Raw genomic sequence first — 16597 nt, 5'->3', positions numbered from 1 at the left:
TACCAGTACGCTACCATTACTTAGATCACCAGAGAGACCTATCATACTGTGCCCAGAGTGTATCAGAGCAGTTACACATCAGATTTCAAAATAAAGAATTATTCATGGACTCTTGCTTCCTGTTTCACCCAGGTACTCTGAACCTGCCCCCTTACTACGTTCCTCCCTATTATCTCAATTGTGGTTGGATACCCAATTTCAGTCTTTCTACAGGGAAGATTTTTTCTTACCAGCTCACTAAGAGATTATCATTGTTTTTTAAGGGATGGTAAAAACATGCTTGAATGTCACAACTATATTAGAACCATCACAAGCTGCTGTAACTATAGCCAACTAGAATAACTGTTATTCACTCATTATTTTTCCTGCCTCCAATAGGTGCAGGCTAGTGAAAATAAACATGCTAATTAATTAGTACCTTTCTATAATTAATAATGGTTTCCATGTGCAAGTGGGTTAAGTGTGACAGTGGGGTGTTTGTTTCCAAAATACCTACATGTGCAAAGATTCTAGCCTGAACTCAAATGGCCACTTGGATTCACTCTCCAGCTGTAGGTCTCTCATTTTGGTGTAAATGGAGAGATGTTTCGTTCCTCCTCACACCTGAAATATATTTAAGAGGCCAGCCTTGCTCATTTTTTCCTTTTAGGATACAACCTGTCATGGGGAGAGGGCTTTTCTGTTATGGCCTCCAGCATCATGGCAGTTCCCTGGAGAATTGTTGTATGTTTGTATTATTGTGTCAGGCTGCTTTCTTCTGTTGCTCTGTGTTCCCCCAGCTCTAGGGATGAAAGTGTTTCTGAGAAGACCCCTGAGTGGTTGGTTGTTCCTGAGGATGATCCTCCAGTGTTGCTCCTGCCACCAGTTGTGAGAAATGGTTATGCCCTCCTGCCTCCTCTTCTCAAGGTGCTGTCTGACCAGAGACCTCACAGTTGGGAAAGTGAAGCCCCAAGACTCCCACCAAATTCCAGAGCCCTTAGATATATGAAGAGGCTATATAAGATGTCTGCTACAAAAGAAGGGATACCCAAAGCCAACAAAAGCCATCTTTATAACACTGTGCGCCTCCTTGCTCCATGTGCTGAGTGCAAGCATCACCACAGGGACCAAATAAAAGGTAAGTAAGGAAAGATCTGTGTTTTGGGGGGGAGGTGTAATTAGGATGCCTTTCCTTCAGTGAGGTAAAATAAAGAAACATGTAAACTCTACAGATTTCTTAATGTTAAAGCTCCTGAATGACTCTTCTCTGGCAGTGAATTGATCTATTTGTAATCTGCTTTGCCTTTGCTGTGTTGTCCAATGCACTAGGTGCATGTGGCTATTTAGCCAGTTGAGTGTTGCTAGTTGGCCTGAACAATTAATGCTTTGCAGAATAATGTGGCTTGTTTCCTATACCACTAGCCACTTGGCTATTGCTTCAGAACTGGTTGTACACCACAGCCTTAAAAACAGTTTAGGTCTGGCTTCACTGTAACACTGGCCTTTGAACCTACATAATAATCATGTCCAAAGCTATATTGATGTTTACTTCTAAACTCATTTTAGCACAATCCAGCATTGTCATTTTAAAGTAAATGCTGATTTTTTTTTTTACACTTTGTACCCATTGAGTAAAGCAGGAATAAACTAAAATCTGTTAGCTAGATGCCATATATCCTTTTATTTTTTGTATAAAATGCAGAATCTAAAGTTGGCAAAAAATGCTTCTGTCATGAAACATTATTAATGATGTGTTGGGATCTCATTCTGTGTGCCTTCTTAGTTTTTTCCACCCATGGGTGGAATAAATTTGTGTGTGCAAAAGCATGTGTAGCTATGCACCAAAAGAAACATTGCCCACTGTGTGTGGCTGTTGGCACTCTGCTAATCAGCTAGGCAGTATCTGAATCTTGCTGGGGCAGCTGCCCCCCAGGCACTTGGTTTACAGGGAACACTGATGCTGTTATAAGATGACTTTTCAAATTAGTGCACTCTTTCTCCTGTACTTTCTACTAGGGAAGAACCACACTCTTATTCTACTCTGAGTGTCCATATTTGGAATGCATGACTTGAAATAATTCATACTCAGGGCTGGCAAACTGATGCAGCTGGGAAGCTTCAAGAAGAAAGTGATGGGATGGGGTGAAAGATATGATCTGATCACAAGATGGGCAACCAGCAATTTCAGACTTCTAATCGTGCATTATATGGCTGTGGACCTGTTACTTCAACTTTGAGTGAGGGTTTCTCCAGCCATTTAAAAAATGTCTGGCTACAGATATTCTTCATAAAACATATTAAGGAAAAATGCTCTGAAGCTGAGATTTAATAAAAGCAATAGAACATAATGATTGACTGATCATCTAAACTGCAGTCAAACAACTGTTTTAGATACACTGCTACAAAATCTCCAGTGCAGCATAACGTGATGCTTAAAAGCAAAAATTGTTAGGTGTATATCTACTTTAAGATATCTTTGTTATTGTAAGGATTCTAAGGGCTAACTTAAACTCTGACCTCAATGTGCAGCTAGCTTTTTAATAAAAAAAAAAAAAAAGCAAGCCCCTCTAGGCTAAGTGGAATAGCATCAAATACTATGATTAACACTAAGTCTGTGTCTACAATTGCATTCCTCTTTTGAAAGAGGCATGCAAATGAGGGAAACTGACAATGCAAATGAGGTGCAGATTTACCAAACTGGCACATCATTTGTGTATTTTTTTCAAAGAAGAAAAGCAGTGTAGACATGGCTTTTTCAAAAGTGAACCCCATCTTAGAAAGAGCCTTTCTTTCCTTTTTTATGGGAAGATGGGGTTTACTTTTGAAAGCCATGTCTACCTGATTTTCTTTTTAAAGAACAGGCAAATGATGATGTGCCAGCTAAGTAAATCTGCACCTAATTTGCATTTTCAATTTCCCTCATTTGTATGCCTCTTTCAAAAAAGGAATACAAGTGTAGATACAGCCTAAATGAATAAAGCTCTCATTTAGGGAGACCAGTACTACAGAGAATATTTTCTACCCTTCCTCCCCCCACCTAGCCTGTGGGGGGGGAGAAACTAATGAATTAGTGGAGGTGCTAACAATGAGTAGCATGGAAAAACACTCCAAATGAAAAACTAGAATTTTTTATGTAGAAAGGAGATAAATAAAAAGGATACATAGTTTAACTAAAAGTAACAAATGGTATGAAAAGAAATCAGGAGCTTCTGTTCTCCCTGTTAATACAAGAACAGGGAGACAATCAATAAAATTGAAAGATGGCAAATTCAAAGCTGAACACAGGAAATACTACACACACTATTTTGTTTGTATGGTTCACAATAGCTTCCAATATCTCTGTGAATCCTGCAAAGATCTTTCTCATTGCTTCTATATTCAGTTTGTTTCCCTCAATCTAATAGAAATGAAATTTCGCCTGCTCTTTTTTGTTTTTGGTGAACTAGTTTTGGTGTAACTGTGGGACAAGCTTGTGAAATGAGCATGTGAATCCAGCATTTGTTGGCTCAACCAAAATGCTGAGGGAGGGGGACTTGTGGTCTGTTTTTTCAGACTGATGGTTTTTCTTTTTTTTTTTTTTTTTTTTTTTTTTTTTTTTTTTTTTTTTGGAACATTTGTGGACATTCCCTACCAGACTATCAAATGTAAGTTCAGTTGAATTTTGGGGTCTAAACTTCCTCCCTTTTCAATGACTTTTTTGTTTGATTATGCACACTGTCAAGAACCACTAAAAATTGTCTATCTCCAAGACTTTGTTTCCTTTTTCAGAAGACCTTCACTCAGTGGATCTGCTTTTCAATCTGGATCGTGTTACTGAGCTGGAGCATTTACTCAAGTCTGTCTTGCTCTACTCCTTTGACAGATCAGTTCTTAGTTCTTCTGCCATTACATGCACATGCCACTTAGCTGTTAAGAAAAATGATCCTTCTACTCAAGTATGCCCCAATGTACCACACTCAGTTACTCTTAATCTGCACTTTGAACTCAGAAGACACAAGTGGGTTGAGATTGATGTGACCTCTTTTCTTCAGCCTCTAATTGCCTCTAACAAGAGGAGTATACATATGGCTGTCAACTTCACTTGTTTGAGAGATGATCAACACCACAATTCCAAAGAGGGAAATTCCTTTAGTATGGCACTGGTGCCGCCTTCTCTTCTATTGTACCTAAATGACACCAGTGAGCAAGCTTATCATAGGTGGAACTCCCTTAGCCATAGAAGGAAAACTCCAGTGTGGTCTGGATGGAAAAATAATCCACTTGCTGATTCCATGGAAGAAATTTCAACAGAAAATGTGCAGAATAAAAGGGCACCTCGCTACCGACGAGAGGAAGATGTGAAAGAGAACCCATCTGCTCCAACCTATAATTTGAGTGAATACTTCAAACAGTTCCTGTTTCCCCAAAATGAATGTGAGCTTCATAACTTCCGACTAAGTTTCAGCCAACTGAAGTGGGACAAATGGATAATAGCACCACACAGATACAACCCCCAGTATTGCAAAGGTGACTGCCCAAGAGTGGTTGGGCATCGTTACGGCTCTCCTGTTCATACAATGGTACAGAACATCATATATGAGAAATTGGACTCCTCGGTTCCAAGGCCCTCTTGTGTTCCTGCTGAATATAGCCCTTTGAGTGTCTTGATAATAGAGCCTGATGGGTCTATAGTCTATAAAGAATATGAAGATATGATAGCTACTAAATGTACTTGTAGGTAACATTTAAAGATCACTTCATTGCTACTTATTTCAGAGTATTTTCTAAGCCATTGTAATCTTGACTGTCATAACTGGAAGTAACTGCTATTAAATAGATAATGCTAACAATTTAGCATGGAGTCAGTGGCAAATATCTGCATAATGGCATTGCTTATTTTTGTAGCCCCTTGTAACTAACTGAAATTAGGAATGTAAAGGAATTCTTAAGTAAAACTACCTGTTCAATTATGGATCTTTTCTCCATATGAAATCGATCAAAGATCTAAATCTGTTGTATGCGTTATTACGCTGTATTAAAAATAAGGGGAATAAACAGCTATTGTGTCATGGCATTTGAATGGCTCTTCAGTATTGCTTCTGTCCAAAAGGCATTTTTTGTATGTGGCCAGAGGCTTTAGGAGGCTTTTGTATTTGACGCTAAGTCAAATGTTTTAAAAACCAAACAAAAAAAAACCAAACCCTATTTCTATGGCAAAACAAAGTTATCTAAATAGAAAATGTTCTGTTAAATTCTTAGTGCTTCCTCAGAGGTAGAGGGTAAACAAATATACTACTTATCTGCAGAACATCCTGATTTTGTACCAGGAATTCAAACTACATTTCTAGTCAGTAACAAGTAAAAATATTATGTCATACATTTCAGTGAATCATTCTGACTGTTCCTAGGAAAAATTACACTGCTTATTGATTGTTCAAAACTGGCATTAAGTAATTTTTCAAATGCTGCTGCTTCTATTCTGGCCAGTTATGAAAGAACTGTTCACTCCAAACTACACTTAGGTAGTGAAACCTTACTAGGCACCATGAACTGTCCTTTTCTGGCTGGACACTGTATATTTAAATTCAGTTGCACTTCCTGCTGAAGCAAAATGTTGGAGTACAACCTCAGTGATATAAAGTGACCAATTAACCTCATGTGAAAGCAGAAGTATGCAATCAGGCAGCTGTGGAGACAAAAAAGCAGGTACAGCTCACTGTTAAACTACTAAAATAAGGGAAGTTTTAACAATATTGATAAAGATAGAGAATGTTTCGTTAAGGTGATAAAAAAGCAGAATTTTTCTTCTGCATATTAGTTTCTAAATGGATTTAAGTCAACATTAATAAGCAAACTTTGAGTGAACAAACAATGCTTTAAAATTGCTAGAGTTAAACAACCTCCTTCCTTGTCCTGAAGTGTGTGTAGCAGCATTCCTAACCCTTAATTGCTTTCACTTCAGAGATTATTCAGCCTTTGCTGAATGCTGCTTTTTCCAAGTACAGTGCATTGTTAGTTGAGGTTCCCTGTGGATCTTTAGGACTAAACATCTGATTCTGTTACTACTCTAAAGCTCTAGTACAGTGAATGGTTGTCATACACTCTAATGGAAACCTGCCCCATGCCTCTGAACGAGAGCAATTTTTTTTAAAACATTGCTCTAAATCTTAATGACCAAGTAATTCTTATGTGGTATAGTGCCCTGTGCCCCTCTTCCTACTAGTGTGCTTTTTACAATGCCTTTCAAAGCTTGCGCCTTAATTGTAGCCATTTTAAAGGACAACTTCCTGTTCAGTATAAAGGGATCCTCTTTATACCATAAAGTACTTTAAAATCTCTGTATTACAATCTATCAATTTAGTTCTTGGTTCTGCATAGTTCTGTGACAGCATGATTCAGAGTAGTAAATTTTGGGTTGAGTACCAAAGCTAAATCACAAAAAGTGAACATGTGCCTTCTTTCCTAAGCTAGTAAAAATTATAACCACCATGAGACTAAACCAAGGCAAGATTCACCTTCTATATACTTCCTATAGCAGGAGCTTCTGTCTGGAAAATTAACCAAATGTTGTACATTACTGACAAGTTAATAAACATGTATCCTTCACCTGTCCTCAATATGAGGCTTTCACAGCACTTCACAACTCACTCTCTCAAGGAACTATTACTTAATTATAAATGCTGTGACCAGGAGTGTCTTTTTACATTTTTGGATGGTACCTGGCCTAGGTTGTGAGTGAGACACCCAGGTAATATTAATTTACATTATGTAGATGAAAAAAGGGGCACATAGAAGTGATTTCATTAATTTGAAATATTTGATTATGTAGTAAGTTGCAAATCCTTACTTTACCTCTTAGCTACAACTAACAATGTAAAAAACAATCCTATAAAAGCCTAGTGCCAAACTAGTGTTTATGTAAAGCTGTAGGGTAGCTACAGCCTGATCAGCTACATACTTGCAGCAGTAGCCAACCTGATGTTTCAGGGGAAGACAATATTCTACAACTAGCAAAGGCCCTGCTGGTGTAGACTCTTACTTGTGGGAAGCTAGTGGGCTAAGTGGGGGAAATAAAAGGAGCAGGTCCTACTTGTACAACAGTGTAGCTGCTAGGATGAAGAATTCCAGCCTGCTTCTGGCACCTGTTAAGGCCACAACATGAGGTAGGAAAACTGTTACCTCAGCTTTTACTACCAGTAGCTGGAATGAAAGCTTATTTTACCTAGAGAAAAATTAATGATAAAATTTATCCCTAACCTAGATTTTAACCATTAGAAAACTTGTTTGCCAATGGGTACTACAAAGGATTCTCAAAGCACTTTGTATGCAATTCCAAACTAGCATGAATTTTTAACTGTAAACTCTCATCTGTAGCCAGAATGACCCTTCACCAGCAGTACAATATGCTGTCATGTAAGAGAACAAGGCAAAGGATCAAGCCTGTTTATTTTCATTCTGCTGCTCAGCAGACTGGTTCTGCATCTTGGGGGCCTGGGCTAGCAACAATCTTTCTGGATGAATCATGTAGTTTTGGCAGGCTGCTCAGTGAAGATGGTTGAAGGCCTTTTGAGGGAGGTGGGAACTCTTGGAAGCTGCTGTAGATGATGGCAGCTGCATGCTCCTCTAATTAAGGAAGACATTCAGGAAACTCACAAAACAAACACGAGTGACTAGAAGAAACAAGACCTGCCTTAAATGCAAGGTTAGACTCGGGGGCTATCAGATCGATTAACCCATTGCCTGTAGCAGTGACTGCTACTCCTGTGTTCACTATAAATCACTATGATCTATCTGGAGCAGCAGAGGGGCCTAATGCCTTGACCTCAGAGTGATCCGAAACTCCCAGCATAGCCACACAGCACACACCCCCGGCTGCTCTCCACTAACAACAAAAACACTGCAGTTAATCCCCTGGGGGGGGGTAGGGGCTGAGGCAGGAGGGCAGCGCACCCTGACGAAGGATTATTCCTGGGCGAGTAGGGTAGCATCAGAGACTCGCTGTGGGCTTAGTTCCCAATGGGGAAGGGCAGCAATGGGGCGGGGAGGGACCATGGAGAGTCGGGGGGCGGGGGGCGTAGTGGAGAAGGAACGGGCTGACCGAAAGACCCGATGTGTCTGGGTGGCAGGACCCCGGAGACCCAGAAGGACGTGGAGGCCCCTGAGTGGCAGTGGGGAACGGAGAGACCTGGCGCCCCGAGCAGGTAATGGCGGGGCGGAGGGCCCGGGGGATCCAGCGGTGATAGGGGCGGGGGCAGTGGGAGACGGAGGCGCCCCGCGCCCGAGGCAGCGTGTGTTCAGGGGGAGACTAGAGGAAGCGCTCGGACACTCACGTAGAGTCCCGCCCTCCCCCGCAGCCTGCAGGGGGCGCTGTCGCCTTCCTTCCCGCCCCGCCCCGCCCCGCGCTGAGGGGGCGGGGCCCAGCCGGTAGCGTGAACCCGGGCGGTGCCCCGGAAGCGGAAGGCAGGCGTTGGCCCGCGGAGACGTGACCTCCGGGTGTCCCGAGGGCCGCAGGTGAGAGGGGCCGGCCGGGGCGATTCATCCGCGCGTCTTAGGGGGCCGTGTTACAGGGCACGGTAGGTAGCACCATGGAATGGAGGGGGGCCGCTGTGGGTCAGGGAGACCCCGAGCCCCCCGCGAGGCTCGGGGGCTGGCAGAGGGACCCCCCGCGGGGGTGGCTGTTGGGTAGGATAACGCTCTTCCTCCCACTGAAGTGCGGATCGGGCACAGCCCGGCCCCAGCGGCCTGGGGCGGCAGTGGGGCCGACGCTGTTCGGGGTTGCGGGGTGGAAGGTGAAATCGCACCGCGTATTTTCTCTGCTCATCCCTCCCTTAGACCTGGCTCAGCTCTGGCCGGGGGGCTGGAGTGCAGTCGCCACATGCGAAGCCTCGATTCGTCACTGATTTTAATCAGCTGTTCCATTTGTACTCCGAACCTTTCCTAAGGGTGTATTCTGACAGAGCCCTTAAAATAACTTGAGCTGCAGCTAAAAAGAACCTTTCTCTTACATTCCGTGCGCCTTTTGCTGCCTACTGATGAAATACATAATGGTGTTTGCTGGAGTCACGGACTGGGTGCCATTGCTTTTGCTAACTTTACCAATCTCTTGCACTTAGTAGCACAGCCTCTAAGGGCTCCACAGGATCAAGCCTTTAATGAAAATTTGAAAAAGTGGGCCTTACTCCAAAACCTAATAAATACATTTGTTAATCTTTGAGCTGCTAGAGGGCTGCTTATACATGGTCTATTGTGCTGTATTTATAAAGCCTGAGCTCTAGAATTTTCCCCATTGATTCTTTAAGTGGAAATGAATCCTGTAACTTAAAAAATATTGGTGGAGGTTCATATGTTCTGCATATTTTTTCTTAATTTTTTTAAAGCTATTACAATAAGCTTAGGCTCCAAACATATTTTGTATTCAATTCAGGTGTTGTTTTAAGTGGGGTTTTTTTTTAAATGAAAACTTAACTAGTACTTTTGCTTTTGCAGTACAAGCCATTAAAAATGGGTTTCCACTTTGGAAACCTGGAAAGAGTGAGGCACATGATCACTTACAGCTTGTCTCCATTTGAGCAGAAGGCATTCCCTAACTACTTCGCCAAAGGAATTCCAAATACCTGGAGGCGATTTCGTTCACAAGTCTTCAGGGTAGCTCCTCGTAAGTCCTAATTTCTTTGACTTATGTAAGCTAGTGCCTTCTGAAGTGGCTTGTGTACTGTGTGTACTGCATTTAGTAGCACCAGTGATAAAGATGCTAATTGTTGTCGTTTCTATTAAAATTTTGAAGTTTTAAAAAAGGTTATAACCATCCCCATTCCACAAGTATGGAATTTCATGTTCAAATTTTTATAAGTGGCTTTTAAATTGAGGGAGTAAAACCATCACCAAAACTACAAATGCATGAGACAATTTATGGGGCAGATGTGTTACATAAAGAAATGAAAATATTCTATAAAAGGGGCCAGCAGCTGTCATGCATGTATTTAAGTGAAGAGGAAAAGATTGAGATGTCATGAAGAGTGGTTTTCTTATACAACAGAGGACCATTCACAGACTCAGCTTAAAATGTGCTGACCTTTGTCCTGGGACTGTAATCAATAGTGCATAATGCAAGAGATTTTTACATTACTGTAATGTAACCTGTAAACATTCACTGCTTTTTTTAATTTTGTTTTAAGCTTTGATGGTGGCCTGGGTGGTTTACACCTGGGGGAATGAGGAATTTGAGCGACTGAAAAGGAAGAACCCTGCTGACTTGCAAAAGAATGAGTAATACGGCTAATACAGAGATCTGTGTATTAATGTCAGTGTCCCTTTGTTTCTAAACTTGCTCACATCACACAGTTATGTATGCTAGCAGACTATGAAATATTATTAAATAAACTTTAATTCTTATCTTGTTGCATTGCATGCAGTTCTGTTCTTTGACTGCTTTAGATCAGCCTGTTGGCTTGTCTCACTCACTCAATGTAACTGAGGCTCCCTGACAGAATTCTGTAGAATCTAAATTTCCATTTTAAGATCCCCCTGCCTTTATGGTTACTAAAGATGTTCCAGACACATTGAGTATAATTGTTGCTGTTTTTTCTTTAGGCAGACAACTTGAAACAAAGCTCAAAGGTGAGCTTATCTTTTTGTATGCAACTTTAAGTTCACAATAAAGACAGTTTCACTGTTGGTTTTAGTGGGAGTGAAGCATTTGCTGTATCTCCTTTTAAAGGAGGCGTGTAAAAACAAGCAGCCTAAATAAGTGTAAAACTGAGTATTTTCCTCTAAGTTGCACTGAATTCAACCATACAATGTACTCAGAGTTTAAACATTACCAAAGAACTGCCTTCTACCTTTGCTCTGTTTGCGAATCTGCTAAGACCAGTAGAGAGATGTGGTGAGGCCCAAGGACAGTTTGCAGGCCTAAACTTGTACCCCAGTCACTGGGCATATTTGAGGTGGAATTTGACCCTATTTCAAAAATTGTCAAAGTAGGGGATGTGCCTCCACAGGGTGTAGGGGTGCTCAGGTCAGCCTGTCCCCATCCCCATTTCAGTCCTGCCTCCAGCCATGTTCTGGCTCTCGGACCTGTTCCCAGTTCTGCAACAGCCCCCAGCTTCAGCTGCTGGTTGATGCCCTGTTTTGAAAAGAATTACACTATGATGGCTTAATTTAATTAGCTCTTTTATGGGATGTCTAATTCATCAATCTCTGTGACAAACAGGGTAGTAGTGTTACCAAGAGAGAGAACAGCTGCTGCTCAGTTCAGAGATGGTCCCACCATAAATGTAAGAGTGATCTTTATACCTATGATGATTTCTCCTAGGGTTTATTGATGATTTTCTGTCTGTAAGGGCTATTGTAGAGTTATTTGTATCCAAGGTTTTTTCTTTTCCAGTTTGTGTCTAAAAAGTAATTCCACTCTCCAGTTTCTTTCACTGGCAGTGGCAACACAGGCTCTAATGGGTATGCAAAAAGGGCTTTACCTTTTAGACCAAACAGCTGAAGAGGTTCAACTCGTTTCAACTGCTTTGCCCCTTTAGCTTGTTACCCTTTGCTAGAGCTGGGATGAAAAACAAGCTTCTGCTGTGCTGCTCCTCAGACAGCTGCCTAGAACATGCATGGAGTGCCCCCAGCAGAGATGCCAAGTGAGATTCTTTTCTCAGAATATGTATTGTCTTGTGATAACTATCACTGTGCTTGTGGGATGGGATCTTCAAGGAGTGAGAGGGTGGACAGGGGAAGGAATGGTTTTGCCTCAGTGAGGCACCTGAAAGAACTAAGTAGAATTGGTAGGTAGCTGACCATTTCATTAACCCTACAGTGTCCAATATAGTTGCTGCTCACTATGTGTAGTGAATGGGGTGTTGCATTTTGGCCAGTGTGGCTCTCAAGCCATATTTGCTAGAAGACAGCAAATGCAACTCCACTGGAGTGCCACAGAGGTGGAGTGCTATTCGCCTCCTCCATGTGCACACCCCACTACTTGATGGGAGAAGTGTATGGCAGTGGTGGCTCCAGCAGCAGGTGAGAGTCACGGGCATTAACAGTTGGAGAGGCTGGGGGCAGCTGTGACAAATATGGGAAGATAACAAATGGGGTGACCTTTGACTTCCCGTTGGATGCTGCTGCATCAACAAATGTTAGAACAGTGTCTGCATCTCATACCTTAATAGCTTGATATTTAGCATAGTCTAGCCCTATCTTAAATGTTTACCAAGCAGCTAAACATCCTGAGGATCATGCTTGCTAATAGTATACCGTGTTCTGCTGAAAAATGAACTTGTACTTTACTTTGATTTAGGGTTTGTTGTTTCACTTCTGGGAGAATTGTTACCACAAATGTTCCCATTTTATATATAGATTTTGGGCTTTCTGGCAGCAAACAGAGAAAGTGCAGGGGTGGGGACATCAGATAACATTTCAGTGCTGCTGCACTCCCCCATTCCCAGTCTGTAAGTGCAGAGCTGCCCCTCTGAAGGAGACTGCCTGGGTTCCAGTGCTGCAGGGGCAGGGAGAAGAAAACAGGCTAAGTGAATCAGGGGAAGGGGGAGCCTGGCCTAGGGTGTCACCTTGGCAGCAGCTGGGGCTCCTCAGATAAGCAGGCCCTCACCCTGAGAAGCTCTACTGCCCTACATCTGTACAGCTCCTGAGGCAGCTAGACTCACTCCTACCACCCTGAAAGCACTAGACCCCACCCCCTCACCCTGCTGAACCCCAGCAACCTTCACCTGGGTACCCTGCATCCAGAACCCCCACTCCAAGTCCCTGTGCATCTAAATTTCCCCCTGAGCTGCCTGCTTCCAGACTGGCCTCCCACCAAAATCTCTCAGCCCTAGGCACTTCCAACTTAGCTCCTCCCAGCAGGAGCCTGCCCACCCACATCTAATGCAGGGGTGAAGGGATCCAGGATGTTCTAATAAGAGGCCTGGGGAGGGGGGAAGGGCTGCAGGGTGATCCCCCCCTCAGTGGAACTACTGTCATGCACTCCCTGCTCCACCACCTAAGCTATATTTATGACAAAATTTGCAGTGTATTAAAACATGCACTTTTTTAAAGCAGAATTCCCTCAGGAGTAATCAAAGCCTAAAATTCAGCTAGTGAAACAGCTACAATTTCCAAACCAAAATGGCAAATGGGGGTAGGCAGTAGCATTTATATTAATAAAAATGGTGGCAAAGTTCATCAAAGGTAGACTCCCTCATATTACTTGACAGGAGGAGGTCTGTCTCTGCTAGGGGAAAGACAGGTGTCCTGTGCAAGCTGTCAGCAACTTAGGAGATCTTGCTTTTCTTCCTCTAGCCCTCAACAAACTCAGCTGATTCCAAGCCTCAGTGACATTCCCCACCCCCAACACCACTCTCTACAGGGTGAACAAGGAGTTTCTGTATCAGTTCCCCTATTGGATGTCTTCCATAAGGAATGACTTTCTTCAAGCTGGGGGACACACCACCATAATTTCTGCTGCTGCTCAAAAGCACTTTGCTTCTGCATCTGCTTTTTTTTGTACTTGCTTTGTCAAGTTCGAGAGCTGTTGAATTAAAATTTGGGCAAACACCTGCATTCTACCAGTGCTTGGGCCAGCCTCCTCTTGGACTCATGCTAATCCTTCATCCCACATGTAGTGTTCACATCTTTCATGTTAATCCTCAGCTAAAGAATTCCATCTGACAGACAGGTGACACCTGTTTTGATGTCAGGCTGAGGAACCTGCCATTGCCCCTGTTTTACCTGTTCTGGAAATAAAAAGACAATTCAATTAGTTAAGTTCCACTGCTGCAATACTTACCTCAGAAGAAATACAAAACAAGATGTGCAGGAGCAAGCAAACAGGGAGAGTGGTGGTTGCTGAACTGGTAGCTGCTGTTTTCCCCACGCGGGGGGGGCAGGCATCTGTGTGTATACAACTCAGGCTTTCAAAGTCCACTACAGACAAGTTAACTATCACACACCCCACCCTACTAGCCCCATCTAACAAATGTGGAAATTGGGGCAGAGAGCAGATATGGGACTGGTACAGGATAGAGCCAGCTGAGTGCTCCGATTAAAGCTCTGAGTGACCATTGTGTGTAGGTGCTGCCAAGTAGGCAACATGGAAACAGGCCTGAGAAGGTATTAGGATTCCTCACAATTAGGATGAACAAGAAGCAGAGGGAAAGAGGGCTCACCTTCACCACAAGCAATTGCTTCAAGCTCTGCTGCTCTGATCTGCTGTACTTTACCAACTCATTGCCATTTTACACAACAGGCCCAGAGAATGAGGTACAAAAGGTTTACTTCTTGCTTGCAATGAGCTAGGATAGCAGTAGCAGAAGCATAAAGCAGGAGGGGGAATGAATGGGGGGGTGGGGCGCAGCAGAAAATCTGTCTGATACAATAAGGTTTCTGTTTTGAACAGCTGTCAAATTTGGCTATATGATAAATGCAATGTGGCCTTATAATCAAAATTTCTCCCTCCGAGCTGGCACCAGCCAGTATCTCCTATGACAGCTTAATATGCAGAACTACACCCCTCTATGGTCACGGCTATTTAACAGATCATTTAAAGCTTCCTGCACAGGAACTTTTTCCACTAATTGTATTTTAACTGTGTTATGTCATACAATAGTTTCAGAGGAACTCAGAATATTTTACAACCTCCAAAATCCTCAGGGTTCATAAAACAAGTACAAGAGAATGGGCTAAAGAGATTCATTCTGACACTACCTCTGATCTCTACAACCCCTGACTAGAGTGATCCCCAGTGAGATGTAGCCAGACATCAAACAGATTTGGAGGCCAGGTACAGAGTGCTGCATATGCATTGCAGAATAGACAGAGAGGGCTGGAAAGGTCCTCAAAAGACCATCAAGTCAAGGCTGCTCTGCTGAGGCAGGAGCAAGTAAATCCAGACCATCCTCAGCATGTTTGTCTAACTTTTTCTTAAAACCTTCCAATGACAAGGATGCCACAACCTCTCCTAGAAGCCTGTTCTAGAACCTAACTACCTTTGTAGTTCAAAAGTTATTCCTAGTATATAACCTAAATCTCCCTGAGCACAGATTAATCCAATTATTTCCTGCCCTACCTTTGGCAGACAAGAGAACTGTTGATCATAGTCCTCTTTATAGCAGACTAACATACCTGAAGACTTTCAGCTTTCTTTTCCCAAGATTAAACATGCCAAGTTAAATCTTTCCTCAGAGGTCCAAATGTTCTAAACCATTTATCATTTTGTTGCCTTCATCTCAACTCCCTCTAATTTCTCCACATGTTCCTTAAAATGTGGGGCCCAGAACTGGATGCTGTCCTGCTCCTGGGCCTTGCCAGTGCAAAGACTAATAGGACAATTATTTCCCATTTTACATATGACATTCCTGCAAATACACCCCAAATAAGATCAAACTTTTTCCACATCTGCACCACAATGTTGCCTTGTATTCATTTTGTGATCTACTACAACATGCAGACCTTTTCAGCAGTGAGAGTGCCTAGCCAGTTTCCCTCTGTGGAGTTGTGCACTTGATTGATTTTATCTGGTTGATCTCAGATCAGTTTTCTAATTTGCCACAGACACTCTGACAGTTTGCAAACCTCCTTCCCCCATCTTGGTGTGAGCCACAAATGATGTCTCTCTCATTTCATTATCCAGATCACTAATCGTACTGGACCCCACCCCGACCCTTGCAGGATCCCATTAGAGCCACTCTGTTTTAAAGCAAACTCTCAACTACTTTCAGCAGGACAGACAGCTGCCCTGGGCCCTGGGGCAAGGTAGGAGGGGGACCTGGCACCATGCCCCCAAAGGGGCCCCCGAAGGGGCAGGACTAGGGCATCAGACCTTAGCTCTGCTCCCATCATGGCATAGGATCCTCTACCTAGACCTGTGTAGCAGCACTGCCAGAGTAATTCAAAGTGGCCCAGAGATCAGGATGTCAGTGCTGCTAGACCTGGGCTGGGCTTCTTTCAAATGCCAGGCTACTGACTATGAACTCAACTTCCAGTAAGTTGCATTTAGATTACATTTCCCTAGTTTGCTTATAAGAATGTCATGGGGGAACTGAAGTAGATAGGGGGATATTCAATAAGGACAAATGCAAAATACTCCACTCGTACAAAATAGGAAATGACAAAGGAGAAGTTGCTCAAGAGGGATCTGGATCACAGCTGATCATCAGCTCACTACAATTCAACAGGGTAATAGGGCTACAAAAAAAGCAAACAGTCTGGGATGGATTAGCAGGAGTGTTGTTAGCAAGACACAAGAAGTAATTCCTCTGCTCTACTCCATGCTGTTCAGTCTTCAGCTGGAGTATTGTGTCCAGTTCTGAAGGCTACCTATGAGGGAAGATACGGACAAACAAGAAAATCCAATGAAAAGCAATGGAAGTGATTCAAGGTTCACAAAATAGACTGAAGGAAGATGATTGTTTAGTGGCGAGAAGAAAAGAGAGGGCACCTAACAGTTTTCAAATAAATAAAATGTTTTTACAAGGAGGAAGGAGAAAAATAGTTCTTAGCTTCTCAGGCTAGGACAAGCATCAATGGGCTTCCAGTACAGCTCGGGTTAGGTTGGATAAGCACTGGAATAAAGAGGTTGTGGAATCTCCATCAGTGCAGATTAAGAGTAGGTTTGACAAGCACCTATCAGAGATTGTCTAATTAATAGATGGGC

At 42.8% G+C, this 16597-nt stretch overlaps 2 protein-coding genes across 3 annotated transcripts; both read left to right on the top strand.

Annotated features, from left to right (window-relative positions):
* Positions 1–684: 684 nt before the first annotated feature.
* Positions 685–4700, top strand: GDF9 (growth differentiation factor 9). Its single transcript, XM_075009871.1, has 2 exons — positions 685–1117; positions 3748–4700. The coding sequence occupies exons 1-2, from the start codon at positions 685–687 to the stop codon at positions 4698–4700; spliced, it is 1386 nt and encodes a 461-aa protein (XP_074865972.1).
* A 3659-nt stretch (positions 4701–8359) lies between these two features.
* Positions 8360–10363, top strand: UQCRQ (ubiquinol-cytochrome c reductase complex III subunit VII). 2 transcript variants are annotated; one of them, XM_075010027.1, is made up of 3 exons: positions 8360–8469; positions 9445–9613; positions 10134–10363. In XM_075010027.1, the coding sequence occupies exons 2-3, from the start codon at positions 9460–9462 to the stop codon at positions 10226–10228; spliced, it is 249 nt and encodes an 82-aa protein (XP_074866128.1). In that variant the 5' UTR covers positions 8360–8469; positions 9445–9459; the 3' UTR covers positions 10229–10363. The 2 variants fall into 2 exon arrangements, with proteins under 2 accessions (XP_074866128.1, XP_074866127.1); XM_075010026.1 differs by having other exon boundaries at positions 8375–8531.
* Positions 10364–16597: the final 6234 nt, after the last annotated feature.

This window comes from Carettochelys insculpta, chromosome 15 (genome assembly GCF_033958435.1).
Source record: "Carettochelys insculpta isolate YL-2023 chromosome 15, ASM3395843v1, whole genome shotgun sequence".
In the NCBI taxonomy this organism is placed as follows: Eukaryota; Metazoa; Chordata; order Testudines; family Carettochelyidae; genus Carettochelys; species Carettochelys insculpta.
Note: the sequence above shows the minus strand (reverse complement) of the source record. Positions and strands in the feature narration are given on the sequence as shown.